General features: G+C 46.6%; 1 protein-coding gene across 2 annotated transcripts; it reads left to right on the forward strand.

Annotated features, from left to right (window-relative positions):
- Positions 1 to 747: 747 nt before the first annotated feature.
- On the forward strand, positions 748 to 14,355 carry LOC133371824 (H(+)/Cl(-) exchange transporter 7-like). Of its 2 annotated transcripts, XM_061599666.1 has the most exons (6): positions 748 to 953; positions 9,203 to 9,274; positions 10,064 to 10,135; positions 11,765 to 11,830; positions 12,735 to 12,867; positions 14,174 to 14,355. In XM_061599666.1, exons 1-6 carry the CDS (start codon positions 834 to 836, stop codon positions 14,326 to 14,328), a joined length of 618 nt encoding a protein of 205 aa, XP_061455650.1. In that variant the 5' UTR covers positions 748 to 833; the 3' UTR covers positions 14,329 to 14,355. The 2 variants fall into 2 exon arrangements, with proteins under 2 accessions (XP_061455650.1, XP_061455651.1); XM_061599667.1 differs by lacking the exons at positions 12,735 to 12,867; positions 14,174 to 14,355 and adding an exon at positions 12,216 to 12,400.
- The last annotated feature ends 617 nt before the right edge of the window (positions 14,356 to 14,972 follow it).

Genomic DNA, 14,972 nt, shown 5'->3' on the forward strand with positions numbered 1-14,972 from the left:
CTAATCTCAACCACATTGCCAGCATACATGAGAATGAATCATACTAAGTTGTCATTCAGATGGCTAGCCAGCATTGATACGAAACATTTTAAAAAAACAACTATAAAATAATTGTTGGAATTGATATCTTTCAGGGCTGTTATTTTGTTCCAAAAGTATATGTAAAAAATGTCCAGGAGAAAAGATGCTGGGGCTTAGGAACTCCTGCAACAATTCCCTAGTCTTCAAGTCCTCCCTCTCCTGCACTGGGGAATGTGCTCTGGACATGTTCTGGAGATATATATGATGTAAATGGAAAGGGCCACAGCTCAGGGGCAGAGCATCTGCTTTTCATGCAGAAGGTCCCAAATTCAATCCCCAGTGGCATCTCCAGGTAGGGCTGGGAGAGGTCCTTGCAGGGAACCCTGGAGAGCTGCTGCCAGTCAGTGTAGACAATACTGAGCAAGATGGGCAAATAGTCTGACTCAGTATAAGGCAGCTTCCTGTGTTCCTAAAACAACTCTGAAAAATAATTAAACGAAATTTTAAAACCTAAATCCAAAATTATTAAAATCATAAACACAAAAAGTGAAAATAAAAATGAAGTGACACAGTGATGATAATAATAGTAACAGCAACAAAACAACAACAATAATAATGTGCCCAGGAGCGAGAGCACGGGGGAAAACCATGAGCCAGGAGGCAGCCAGGACTACAACTCCCATGAAGCTGCGGAAAGGAGGGATGGTGCGTCACGTGCCCCCACCAGCTTGCAAAGACAGGTCACATGACCGCTGCCTTGTGCTGCTTTGCTGGGCATCCCCGGCCTCCTGTCTCGGCGGGCCGGTTTGGCTATGGCGAATGTGGCGAAGATGGTGTCCTGGTCGGGTCGGGAGGGAGAGCCGGACGGCCAAGGGGAGACCACGCCGCTGCTTAACGGCACGGGCGGAGCCGCCGCTGCCGTGCCCCGTCAGGTGAGCCCTGAGTGGAGCCTCCATGGGCAGGGGAAGTCTACTGCTGCTAGGATCGGGGTTCCGCTAGCGCCAGGGCTTTAACCCTGGAAAACGTGAAGCGGGGGGGGGCAGTGCGCCTGAGTATGTCCAAAGTGCCTTCCCCAATGAAGATGGAGTGGGAGAGTTATTTCAGGGGTTTTGACCCCCAGAGTCTCTTCTCTCCGACGGTAAAGCTGGAGAAAAGTCACCCCCCTCACAGGCTGTGTCTAAACTGCCTGTGTGTGTGTGGGTCTGACTGGCCGATGGTACTGGAGCCAGAATGCTTGGCTAAAGAGACCTCTGGCTGACCCGGCTTTGCTGAAGGGTCTGTCTGTCTGTCTGTCTTCCTGCTTCCTCCAGAATGACAAAGAGGCTGTACATGTCAGCTGCTCTTAGGGCTTCATTGGCACCTGCGTTTAGACCCTGGATGCATCTCCCAACCTCCTGGCTCAGATATGAAATATGTGACATAAAGAGTGCCCTGAGCATGTGCTAAGTGCTTTCTCTGTGCCTATCAGGGAAAGGGGAGGCCACTTTTCTGGGATTATTTGCCGCAGGGCTACTCGGTGAGAAGATGCTAGGCAGGATTGAACTAGGTAATGTCCCTTTCTCATTAAGGACTAGCCACTTGTTCCTGGTGGGTGGGATGTGCACCTTCATTACTCTGTCTGGTTGCCTGGCTGGTGGTGGGGTGATACATGTGTGCTTGCATGCACACCCCAGTGCAGGTGGTAATGGGATAACTAGTGGGGCAGGCTAGGGACAGAATGGAGGAGGACAGGAGACCAGCCGTGCATGGATGAGCCCTGATGGCCAAGGATGCAAATGAATGAGCATGGAATCTCATTGGAGGCACCAGCAAGGGGTCTGTCTCTAGCGTGGAGAGTGCTGTTGTGTTCAGGTTCTGCTTTCAAGGCTTCCCATAGTGGGCCACTGTAAGAACCAGAAGGTGGCCTAGATGGGCCTTTGGCCTGATCCAGCAAGGCTGTTTCTTATGTTCATAGCCCATGCCAACAAGTACCCTTTTGTAGCTTGTTTGTTCTGTCTCATCCTGCCTAGAGGTAAGGGGGGAGGATTTCATTACATGTTGGATACAGACGTCTGGCAAAATAGTTTTCTGTGTGGGTGAAGGTCTGCCAGGCTGACCTGGTATATATTGTATTTAGATTACCCCAGTTAGAGCTCAGCAGGTGATTATACAGGAAAGGCCTTTGCATCGTTACAGTAAAAGGCCTGGGCAAATAATAAATAATCAATCCATTGGAGTCAGTCCCGTTCCAAAGCAAAGCAGATGTAGCTAAATCCAGATCCACCTCAATCCAGAAAGTGAGGGGAGCTTGGAGAAGCGCCTCTGAGGGTGATTATAAGTTTGTGCAGGAGAAGGTGGATCCTGCTTGTGAATCTGCTGCTTCCATTGGTACGGCTTGCTTCTCCTATGCTGGCAACGCATGGGTGCAGCCTGTGGCACCTGAGCTGGCATCCATGCATCTGAGCCTCTCGTCGGTTTCAGTGCTGGCTGTTACCCATTGAGACTGGTGGGGCGGAAGGCAGGGAGCCCAACGAGAGGTGGAGCCGGAGCCAATGACAGGTAGCGCCAACTCAGTCTAGGTTTGCCTCCGTCTTTCTCACTGCTGAGTTGTACAAGGGCAACCCTGAGAGTGAGGAGAAGGAAGCAGACAACCAGAGCAACCCCCTGGATTGGCTGGAAGCTGGAAGGCAGGCAGGTGGGAATAGGGGTGGCTGAGGGCAGACCCAGTCTAGTGGCTCAGTGCCTCCACTGTTCAGTTTATGCCAGGGCAGAGAACCTCTGACCTGTGGACCTAATTAGGCCCGTCAGTGCTCCTTATTTGGCCCGCAAGGCCATTTTGGCCAAGCAACACCCACCTGCCCTCCACCTGATATGACATCACTTGTGGGGCACGTGAACATAGCTGGGCCAAAGGGGACTTGCAGGCAGCAGCAATCAGCTGATAGGTGGCGCTGGCAAAGCCCTGGGCACAGTGCTGATGATTAGCTGATTGTTGGATTTTGCATCATGGCTTGCACCTGGTCTGCTCCTGAGCGGCAGTGGCTTCCCAGGGTCTGAGGGAGGGTTCCCCCCCCAACACTTGGCCCTTTTAAACTGGAGGTGCCAAGGCTTGCCATCTATATGCGAAAGAGGTGTTCTGCCACTGAGTTGGGGCCACTTAAAAGTGTTAATGCCAAGGCAATGTCTCTTGAAAAGGATCAAGGGGATGGAGCGACTGCCCTGTGAGGAAAGGTTGCAGCATTTGGGGCTTTTTAGTTTAGAGAAGAGATGAATGAGAAGTGATGTGATGGAAGTATATAAAATTATGCGTTGCTGGAGAAAGTGGACAGAGAAAAGCTTTTATCCCTCTTTCATAACACTAGAACTTGTGGACATTCAATTAAGCTGAATGTTGGAAGATTCAGAACAGAGGTGTAGTCGTCCAGGGTGTCAAGGGGTCTTAGACCCCTATCCTTTTGGGGAGCAGGGCCCTATGTCTCCAGCATCCTACTAGACAATCAGCATAAAAGGGGAGTGTAGTAGCCGTTGAGAAGAATCTTCTAACATGCTTCTTTGTTCTTTCCTGCTGATTGGAGCCAATTAGAGTGAAAGGAGGTAAGTCAGCTACTGAGAAGACTCTTGTCAGTAGCAACCCTCTCCTCTTTTATGCTGATTAACTCCGAGGGATGGCTGCTGTTGTGGGAGAAGGCATTAACAAGGATCTCATTCTCAATCCCACAGCAAAAAAGGGGGGAGCAATGGCTGTGACTAACATGAAGGGACCCTACACTTCTGAATTTGCCACTACACTACTGAGCCAAGCAAAAGAAAGTTCTTCTTCATGCAGTGCATAGTTAAAATATGGAATTTGCTCCCACAAGAGGCAGTGATGGCCACCAACTTGGGTGGCTTTAAAAGAGGAAAAAACAAATACATTGGAGATAAGGCTTTCAGTGGCTGCTAGCCGCAATGGCTATGCTCTGCCTCCACGTATTTCCAAATACCAGTTGCTGGAAACTGCAGGAGGGGAGAGTGCTCTTGCACTCAAGTCCTGCTTGCAGGCTTCCCATGCGCATCTGGCTGGCCACTGTGAAAACAAAGATGTTTTTATAAGAGAGGAAAAGTTGACATTGTTGGTACCTGTCTTAGCTGCATCTGCCTTAAAACTCAGTAGATGTGGGTTTTAATTTGGTATGGTTTTAAATTTGTATACTTGTTTTTAATGTTCTTAATTGTTATAAACCACCCAGAGAGCTTCAGCTATGGGGCGGTATATAAATAATTATAATAATAATAAACTTTATTTCTACCCCGCCCTGTTTCCAGTAGGACTCAGAGCGGCTTACAACTAAAAACAACACCATTAAAACATACAGAGCATATTATTAAAAAAGAATTAAACTATGAGAAAAATTAAAACCATAAAACATACATTGAAAAACTCAATTTAGAATAATAAAATATTAAAATATTTAAAATAATAAAATCATATAATATAGTCACCAATCCTATGACATTTAATCCTGGTTGTTCTCTATCCCAAATGCCCATTGAAATAAAACAGTCTTGTCGCCGGAAGGACGGCAAGGAGAGAGCTAATCGCACCTCACTCGGAAGGGAATTCCATAACCTAGGGGCGGCCACCGAAAAGGCCCTGTCTCGTGTCCGCGTCATATGTACTTGCGAAGGTGTGGGGAGCACAAGAAGGGCCCCACCTGAAGATCTCAAATCCCGGACAGATTCAAGTAGGGAGATACGATCTGTCAAATAACCTGGACCTGAGCCGTATAGGGCTTTGTAGGTCAAAACCAGCACTTTGAATTGTGACCGGAAACAAATTGGCAGCCAGTGGAGCTGTTGTAAAAAGGGGGTTGTATGGTCCTTGTAACCAGCCCCGGTTAGCACTCTGGCTGCAGCTCTTTGTACCAATTTAAGTTTCCGAACAGTCTTCAAAGGCAGCCCCACGTAGAGCGCGTTACAGTAGTCTAAGCGGGATGTAACCAAGGCATGCAATGCAATGCAATAAATAAATAAATAGATGTGAAGATTTTGCTTTGCCTTCTGGTTTCTCAGCTGCTGGGTGGCATGGCAGTGTCATATCATCAGAGTTTCCTTTGGATTCATTAGAGCTAAAGATTTTTTTAAAAAAACATGACAATATCAAAAACTGGAAGGCACCAAATCTGACAATCAACTGAACTGTGGGGCTTGCATAGTGAAGCAAGCTCACTATGTAAACTTCATGCAAAAGGGGAGAGGGCAATTTCCCCTTGCAACCTCTCAGCTAGGGAGTTCTCTCTCGCGAGTTCTAATAACCATCATATATCTCAACTCATGCAGAGTTCTGAAGGAGCTGCTTGCAGCTTCCCCAAAATGTTGATAGTACAAACATGGAGCATTTACACTCAACAATCTTTTTTTATCATTTCCATTCTTGCTCTGAATTCAAAGCAGTTGACCCTGCTCTTTCAGAGTGTCATGAGGTCAAGCCAGCAGCAGTGTGGTAGAATATTTGAAACCTGTGCACTGTGATTTTTTTCTGGGCATAACGCATCCCCCAACCCACACTGGAGTCAAAGTGTCCCATTATGTTCTGGAATGTCACATCCCAACAGTCAGGCTCTGTATGCCTTACACTGACAGAGGAAATTTATAATAAATGTATTTCTGTGTTCTCGGAGTTCTGAATCTGTTTTATTCAGTGATATTTTCATTTTTGAAGCAACAATTTTTATACTTGTAGTTTTTTCATTGTTGTAAACCACTTTGGACAGGCTTTCCAGGAAAAGCAGCATATAAATATTTTTGAATGAATGAATGAGTGTATGAATGAATGAATGAATGAATGAAATGAAAATGGCCCCCCTCAACAGGCAAACTGTTTGATATGACAGGACATCTTTCAAGAATTGCCTGTTCCCCCAAGTGAGCTAGCCAGAGCTACAACCCTCCTCTGAAGCCTCAGGTGATCACATTTGAAAACCAAAAGTCCAGCATCAAAACAGATCAAGAAATGTATAATAAAAAGTCTGGTTGAAGAATGCTGCTTTAGACCTCCTTGGTGTTACCAGCTTGCATTTCATTTTGCTTGTTCGGCACCCTGCCAGCCCACTTAATAAATTAGAGTTTGAGATGAATTGCTCTCAGGCCTGGATATTGGGTGGCTTAAATATGGAACTGATGAACACATGTCTCTGTACCCAAAACTGAACTTTTGGGCTCCCCCCAAATTGTACACTTCCAAGACCAGGAGACTGTCTCCTTCCAGATGTGCCATTGTTCTCTTTGGCCAAAGCTTTGCTGTTGCTCGAGTTTCATTCTGGCTGCTTATGTAGCTATGAAAGGAACTGGGAACCAAGTTCATCCTTTTTGGGCTGCAAGTTTGACTCATGTCACATCCACACAGCCCATTTGAAGCCCATTGCTTCCGCCAAAGGATCCTGGTAACTGTAGGTTACCCCTCTCCAAGCTACAATTCCCAGCACGCTTAATCAGCTACAGTTCCCAGGATTGTTTGGCAGAAGGCATGTTCTTTAAATGTACATTAAATGTATGGTGTGGATGTGACCTCAGAAATGTGAAATGCTGTGTGTGTGTAAATAAACAGATCCTGGGAAGTGTGATGGGTTGTGGCCCCTTAAAGCTGTTGTTTTCGAGGAGATCTGCTGTTGTGGGGAGTGACTCCTCTTCCCAGTAGTTATCAACTAACAATGGATTTTTATTTTTTCCAAATTCATTTTTACCTAGTAGTGAATTGAGTGGCAGGAAATGGCAGTTTCGGCGCACCTTATTCCAACTATGTCCTTTCAGTCTAGCAAGCTGTGACTTGCTGATGCCACCTCTTGCCATTATGCAACCTGTGTACGTGTAGATCCAGCCTTCGCCAATTTGGTGCCCTCCAGATGCTTTGGACTACAACTCCCATCAGCCCTAGCCAGCATGGGACTGATGGAAGCTGTAGTCCGAAGCATCTGGATGGCACTGAATTGGTGAAGGCTGGCATAGATAGTTATGTGGACTTGCTTTTGTTGCGTAAACAGAGGAATTCTCTGAATTACAATTATTAAGTTCCTCAAACATTTATATATATATATATCCCAATATATATATCCACTGAAATTAATGGACATAAATTGGTCATATCTTATTAAATTTTACACTTAGTCAGACTAACATTGGATCTATTCCCAAAGATCTGAAAAAAGATCTGCAGAATAAAACCAATCTCAACAGTAAAAATGCTAGGTAATTATTTTTAAAAGGAGCATTTACCGAGCACCTTGGGGCATAACATTTCACATCAGATAAGCCTCCCTGTGGCGAGTTTGTTCCACAGATGTGGTGTCACCACAGAAAAGGCCCTTCCTTGGGTTGGCACCCATCTAACCTTTTAAGGTGGCAATATCCAAAGACAGGCCTTGCAGGCAAACATTAACAACTGAGCAGCTTAACTATGGGTGGCGAGTGACCAAAAGGAAGTGCTCCAGCATCTTGTGAACGGAGGTGCCCTGAAGATGCAGCTTTGTCATTCATTATGAATGAATGAGGAAGTGATCCTTCCCTCTTGGTTCAGGAGCTTCTCCGGGGCTCTAATTCGGCCTCTCTTCATTGGTGTTGCTTGTCCTCTTTTCTAGCACAAAGCCGTAACTGTGGGAACGTGGGGAGGAGAGAGCAGAGCGTGCCGGGATTCACATCACCTCTGCCAGAAGTCGTAGTACAAGGGCAGCCAAGAGGGTGCTGCCCAGATGTTGGACTACAACTCCCATCAGCCCCCAGCCATCATGGCCAATGGTCAGGGATGATGGGAGGTGGGGCAGAAATTTGATTCAGGTCGCATTTAAAGCCGAATTTATGAAATTCGTACTTACCAAAACAACATGAGAACCGGAACACAGCCGTCCTTCAAAATTCGCACTTACCTGAATTTGCTATGCATTTCTCCAGCCAACCAGTGTTTATAAAAATGCATATATTAAGGGGAAAGTATGCACAAAATGAGTATATTGGTGAAAATAACCTTGCAAAAAAATGTGTACATTGCTCAAAACTGCCTACGGAAACGTCTTTATGAAGAGAAACGAGTGCTAAAATGCTGCAGAATGTTCATGAGGATTCCTCCCCCCAAAAATAAATAAATCGCAGATTGCTGCAAAAACACGGAGAACCAAATTTAAGATTAGAAAAAGGAGAAATGGAGAGAGCCGAAATGGACAGAACCTTCCATCCTTAGTTGGGGACCGACATTGTCTGCATGGCGCTGTGCTTAGCTGTCCTTGTAAATCTAGTGGATGGGCAAATGCAGGTGTGGGGAACGTTTGGCCCTCTAGATGTTGCTGAACTGCAACTCCCATCAACCCCTGTCAAGTGTGGACAAGGGATGATGGGAGAAGTAGTTCAGCAATATCTGGAGGGCCAAAGGTTCCTCACACCTTGTTGTTGTTGTTATGTGCCTTCAAGTTGATTACGACTTATGGCGACCCTATGAATCAGTGACCTCCAAGAGCATCTGTCATGAACCACCCTGTTCAGATCTTGTAAGGTCAGGTCTGTGGCTTCCTTGATGGAATCAATCCATCTCTTGTTTGGCCTTCCTCTTTTTCTACTCCCTTCTGTTTTACCCACCATTATTGTATTTTCTAGTGAATCATGTCTTCTCATTATGTGTCCAAAGTATGATAACCTCAGTTTCATCATTTTAGCTTCTAGTGATAGTTGTGGTTTAATTTGTTCTAACACCCAATTATTTATCTTTTTTGCAGTCCATGGTATGCACAAAGCTCTTCTCCAACGCCACATTTCAAATGAGTTGATTTTTCTCTTATCCGCTTTTTTCACTGTCCAACTTTCACATCCATACACAGAGATCGGAAATGCCATGGTCTGAAGGATCCTGACTTTAGTGTTCAGTGATACATCTTTGCATCTGAGGACCTTTTCTAGTTCTCTCACAGCTGCCCTCCCCAGTCCTAGCCTTCTTCTGGTTTCTTGACTGTTGTCTCCATTTTGGTTTATGACTGTGCCAAGGTTCCTCATACCTGGGCTACTGTAACCCCCCCATCTCCACCCCCACCAGTTCCTCCTTCTGTATCTCTGCTTGTTTTGCCTCCCGGAAGTGGGAATGTTTCTGGAGAGGCCTTTTTCTCTCCTCTCCTGCCCAGGGATGAGGCTTGGTACCTTACCCCTGTGACTGGCTTACTGGCATGCCTGTTTCTTGCCCCTTCAGCTCACGCCTTCCTCGTCTTCCTTGCGATTGGGACGCATGAGCAACGTGGATCTGGACGATGACCAGGAACCGGTAAGTGAGCACTGCAGAATGGGAGGCAAGAGGCTCTTCTTAAATAGCACCATTAGGGTGTGTGGCAACTCGGGGAGAGGGGGAACATTTTGGCCACCCTCTAGCTGAGGGATGGAGAACTTCTTTGCAGCCCAAGGGCCGCATTCCCTTCTGGGTAATGTTCCGAGGGCCGCATTCCAGTGGTGGGTGGGGCAACAAATGTAAATATTACCTCTGTATAGTAGGCTACTTTCTACGCAGACTCACACCCAGTCCTCCATCTGGGCAAGCAAGAGGCATTTCCAGAATTACAGGGAAGGGGCGTAGCTCAGGGGTCGAGCATCTGCTTTGCAAGGTTCGATCCCTGATGGCATCTCCAGGTAGGACTGAGAGAGACTCCCTGCCTGAAACCCCAGAGAGCTGCTGCCAGTCCGTGTGGGCAATACTGAGTTAGGTGGACCAATGGTCTGACTCACTGTTCCTCAGCTTCCTCTGTTCCCAGTCCAAGGATTTGTTCCAGCCAGGCAAAACCATTCAGGGCACAAAGCAGGATCAATGAATTGTGTGGCCTGAGTAGTGTCCTGAGGATTTTACAGAGAGGCTTGGAGGGCCACATTGGGCCCTGGGCCTACCTGTCCTGCTGCTCCAATCAGCTGATAAAGTAGTCTCTCCCAACCTGGTGCCCTCCAGACTACACCTTCTCAGCCCCAGAGTGTCTGGAGGGTGCCAGGTTGGGGAAGGCTGCCCACCGAGGCCTGAAACCTGGTTTGATAGGCAGCGTTAATAACCCGTCACAATTGTGCCTTGCAGGAAATGGATGTGCCTCGGGCGCTCCCCAACGAGATTCCTCACAGTGAGAAGCTCCTCTCTCTGAAGTACGAGGTGGGTGTCCAGCTTAACTTTCTTACTGGCAAGGAGCTTGTGTGTGGGTTGTGATGGTGGAAGCGAAAGCAGATCGTGGTCTGCGGAGGCAGCCTGCAAAGTAATAAACCCAGACAAGGTTACTGAGTCTGCAAAACATTTTGCTGGCAGAGGAGGGACGGAATGCTCAGTCCCCCTGGTTTATTTTGCAACAAGTTGCCCTCCAGCTCATCAGCTCCTGTATGCTTCCGAGCCCAATTCAAAGCTCTGGTTTTGACCTATAAAGCTCTTTGCGGCTCAGGACTCCGATATCTTCTGGAACGCCTCTGCTGATATGAACCTACCCACATCTTCTTCTGAGGCCCTTCTCCAGGTGCCCCCTCTGAGGGAGGCTCTGACCATGGAGAGGGCCTCTTCAGTTACGGCTTCCCGTCTCTGGAACGCTCTCCCCAGTGAGGTCTGCCTGGTGCCATCACTGACATCTTTTTGGTGCCTGGTAAAGACTTATCTTTTTCCCCAGGCATTTGATATACCGAAATGATGATGTTGTTAGTATGCTGCCAAAGCTTTCTGTGGCTGCATTGGGGTGGTTGTTATTGTTTAATATTTGTTTTTATTGTATGGTATATTTACTTTGTTTTTAACAGTGCTGTAAGTTGCTTGGATACCATCTGGTAACAAGTGACTGATAAATCTAATAAATAATAATAATAATAATCAGCCCCAGCTGGCATGGCTTATAGCTTGGGATGATGGGAGTGGTTGTCCAGGAATATCTGGCCACAGGTCCCCTGCCTTTTGATGAACATTCTAAATGAGCAATGGGGAACCTGTGGTCCTCCAGATGCTGGTTGACTCTAACTCCCATCAGCCTGAGCCAGTACAGCCAGTGGTCAGGGTTGATGGGAGGTGTAGTCCAAGAACATGATTCTATGATTCTGTGAACATCTGGAAGGCCACTGGTTTCCTGTCCCTGATATAGCATAGTTATTGATCTCCAAAGGTCCCAGGGCAGGTTACCAAAACATAAAATACAATCGCTAATAGAGTATAATCTGACAACACAATAGATAAGCTCATCTCTCCTTGACCAGTCTGCTGACTCGCCTGCACAGAACTCCTTGTCGCCTGTGGTAATCAGGCGAGTAGTACTTGACTACAAGGCTACACAAGGGCACCGGTGGGATGGTAACTGGTTTTAAACGTTGATCTTATATGAATATTTTATAGCGCTTTATGTGAACCGCTTAGGATTTTTTTTTAATTGATTAAGCAGTATATAAATCTTGATAAATAAATAATAGCCCATTTAAAACACCAACCAACTGATCAAAATAATAAAATCCTCTACCAGCTGACTGTTTTTCTATGCTGGACAAGGGGGAAGGGGCCTCCATCCTCTGGCAGCCTACTAGGGAGGGATGGAACACCCTGTCCCTCTGCCATTCCGCTGACTTGCCTCCATTACCTTCCTTGGCACCTGTGGTGATCAGGAGGATGCTGCTTGATTGCAAGGCCGCATGAGGACATTGGTGGAATGGTGCAATCCTGGAAAATGCCTGCTTCTAGTTAGGCAAAGAGAGCCTTACCCTAGCAGGGGGTATCCCCCGACGTCCTGTTTTCCATTTCTGACTTCCCTTCTTTTTGCAGAGTTTGGACTATGACAACTGTGAGAACCAGCTGTTCTTGGAAGAAGAGAAGAGAAACAACCATACGGTCAGTCCATCTTTACTGCCTCCAGGGTTGAGGGATCCCTGCAGGGCTCCTCCCACTCCTGCAAGATGTCAGATCCAGTTGTGTGTCCCTCCCCCCCACATTATTTTTTGTGGGTGTCTTTTATATGTTTATAATACCCCCTTTTGATCCATAGGACCTCAGGTTAAAAATACGATGGAACCTCATCTATTGTTATTGTGTAGTATGTATGCATACTAAGATGTATATGTTTGCACTAAAATGGTGATGATTTTGAAGAGGACTTTTTTTTTTAAAAAAAAATGGCAAACTGATGTGGAAATGTAAAGAACTGAATTTAAGATTGGAAAAATGAGCAACGGAGAGAACCTAAAACTGACAGATTTGCCTCTCTCTCTTTGTAAAGGTTTTATATTGTGTTATCCTCAATCTGTTGGATGCTTCGGATTGAAAACAACAATGCAAGGCTGCATCCAGCAAAGTTCTGTTTCAGAGTGGGCCCCTTCAAAATAATGTACCTAAATTAGTCATGTGCATTAACGTCAATGGATCTACTCTGCATATGACAAACATTAAATTTATTAAACATTTGCTACGTAAAGAGTCTCTAAGCAACAGACGGAATCTTAAAAACAAAGTACAACATAAAATCAGAAAAAGAGCCATACTTTGCAATAAAAACCACACGCAAATCCCTAGAAATAGACCCAGTAAAAGAGAGAGAGAGAACTTCAGCAGCAGAACATATTATCCAACAACATCAACATCTGTCAAATGCCTACAAGCAAAGAAAAACAATAAATAATCTGTTGCCTAAGAGAATTTTCATTGGGCCGCTCCTGAATTGAATGAAATGAATCAGAAGCGACCTATCGCGTATACTTAAAAGAGGAACCCTCTGTAACGGCTACGTCTTCACACGCAGGCATTCCGGACAGTAGAGATTCAGCGCTGGGTCATCTGTGCCATGATTGGGATCCTCACCGGCCTTGTCGCTTGCTTCATTGACATTGTGGTGGAGTTCTTTGCTGGGCTGAAGTACAAAGTGGTGAAGGGCAGTATCCTTTGGGTGCAGGGCTTGCCCCTGACATTTTGTTGCCTGGGGCGAAGGGCGAGAGGGATCCCTGCCCATTCCATGCGCAGAAGCCAAACAGAGTGGCTGTTGAGCCTTGTTTTCAACACCACTGGCAGAACAGGGTCCTCTACCACACCTGACAGTAGCACCTGACTAGCTTAGCAGGGCAGCTTGTGTGGCATACATAGAACTGCCCTCCAACTAGGGATAGACAGGAAATCTGGTCTCTCCCAGTTCTACATGGGGACAGGACCAATTTTCAAATGGGGGCAGACATGATCCCCCCCCCACAGGTATTTTCCTTTAAGTGCAATGGAACGTCTGCAAGGCCTCATCTGCATGGTACATTTAAAGCACTCTTTGTACCACTTTAAACAATCATGGCGGCCTACAAAGAATCATGGGAACTGTAGTCTTCCTGAAGATTTGGAGAAGGGGGGGATAGTTTTGTTTTCTGGTTTTGGGGGGGTTCAGGTTCCCCCCTTCTCCCCTTTGTTTTTCATTCCACCCCCTTTTCCCGATGTGTAGCCACATGCACGAAACGGAAAATAAAACGACGGCATCACCAGGTGGTAACTCAGTGGTAGAGCTTCTCTGCATGCAGAAGATCCCAGGTTCAATCGCTGGCATCTCCAGTTAGGGCTTGGAAAGATTCCCTGTCTGAAACTCTGGAGAGCCACTGCCAATTGGTGTAGATGGACTGATGATCTGATTCAATACAGGACAACTCCCTATGCTCTTATTTAATGCATCCCTTTATTTAGAACCACAAGGACTGAAACTTTAAGTTTAGGGGAAGGACCATAACTCACCGGTAGAGCACCTGTTTTTGCATGCAGAAGGCCTCAGGTTTGATCCCCGGCGTCTGCAGTGGGACTGGGGAAAAACCTTGGAGAGCTGCTGCCAGTCAGAGTAGACAGGAGTGAGCTAGATAATGATCTGACTCAGTATAAAGCCTTTTCCTGTGTACATATGACAGGCCCTTGCCCTCAGGGGCTTAACAATCTAGAAGAGGACACAAGGGGAAGAATGGAGGAAGAGGAAGAAAATGTAGATCAGCCTTTGCCCAGCTGGTGTCCTCCAGACGCTCTGGACTACAATGCCCATCAACCCCAGCTGGCATGGGGCTGATGGGAGTTGGCATTCATAACATGTGGAGGGCACGAGGTTGGCAAAGGCTGATGTAGGTGATAGACGTAATTCCCCCCTATGGTCTGACACTCCATCTCCAAAAAAACCAAAATCTATACCCAGATACTGTTTTTTCCCTTTTAACCTCCTTTTCCCAGATATTGACAAATTCACAGAGACAGGTGGTTTATCCTTCTCTCTGCTGCTCTGGGCCACCCTGAATGCGAGTATTGTGATGGTTGGGTCCATCATCGTTGCTTTTGTTGAGGTAAGACGTCTGTCTGGGTCTCACTCCCACACCACCATTTTGTAACGTATGGGGATCGGGCCTGGCTTTGCGAGTGGCAATGTTTCCTATTGATATTACGTTTATCTATTGGCTTTCCTCCAAGGAGCTCAACACTCCCCATCTCAGTCTTGCAACAACCCTGTGGGGTAGGCCGAGAGAACGTGACTGGCTGAAGACCACCCAGTGAGCTTTATAGCGGAGTGCGGATTTGAACCCAAGTCCTAGTCCAACACACTAACCACCACACCATACTGTGGACAGTATTCAACTAAAAAGTGGCATTGGTGCTAGTGCAACGGGATTCTCCACCCCCTCTCCTTCCCCAAGCACTATCCCCAAATCTGCTCTGGAGGGTTGGGGGGGAATTCAAATACTTTGAGGCCTCATTGATTTCAATGAGAGCAATTCACAGGACAGTTCTAGACATGTCTACTCCAGAGCTTGGAAAAGTTACTTTTTTGAACTATAAAGTGCTGGCTACCCAGTGGCCATGCTGGCTGGGGCTGATGGGACTTGTAGTTCAAAAAAGTAACTTTTCTAAGCTCTGGCTCAAAGGCAAGCCTCAGTGAGCTTCATAAACTGAGTGGGGATTCGAACCCAGGTCTCTCAGGTCCTAGCTCAGCTCTCTAACTACTACACCGCACTGGCTCCTGTACTTTTTTGTTTTT

The sequence above is a fragment of the Rhineura floridana genome, chromosome 17 (genome assembly GCF_030035675.1).
Source record: "Rhineura floridana isolate rRhiFlo1 chromosome 17, rRhiFlo1.hap2, whole genome shotgun sequence".
NCBI lineage: Eukaryota > Metazoa > Chordata > Lepidosauria > Squamata > Rhineuridae > Rhineura > Rhineura floridana.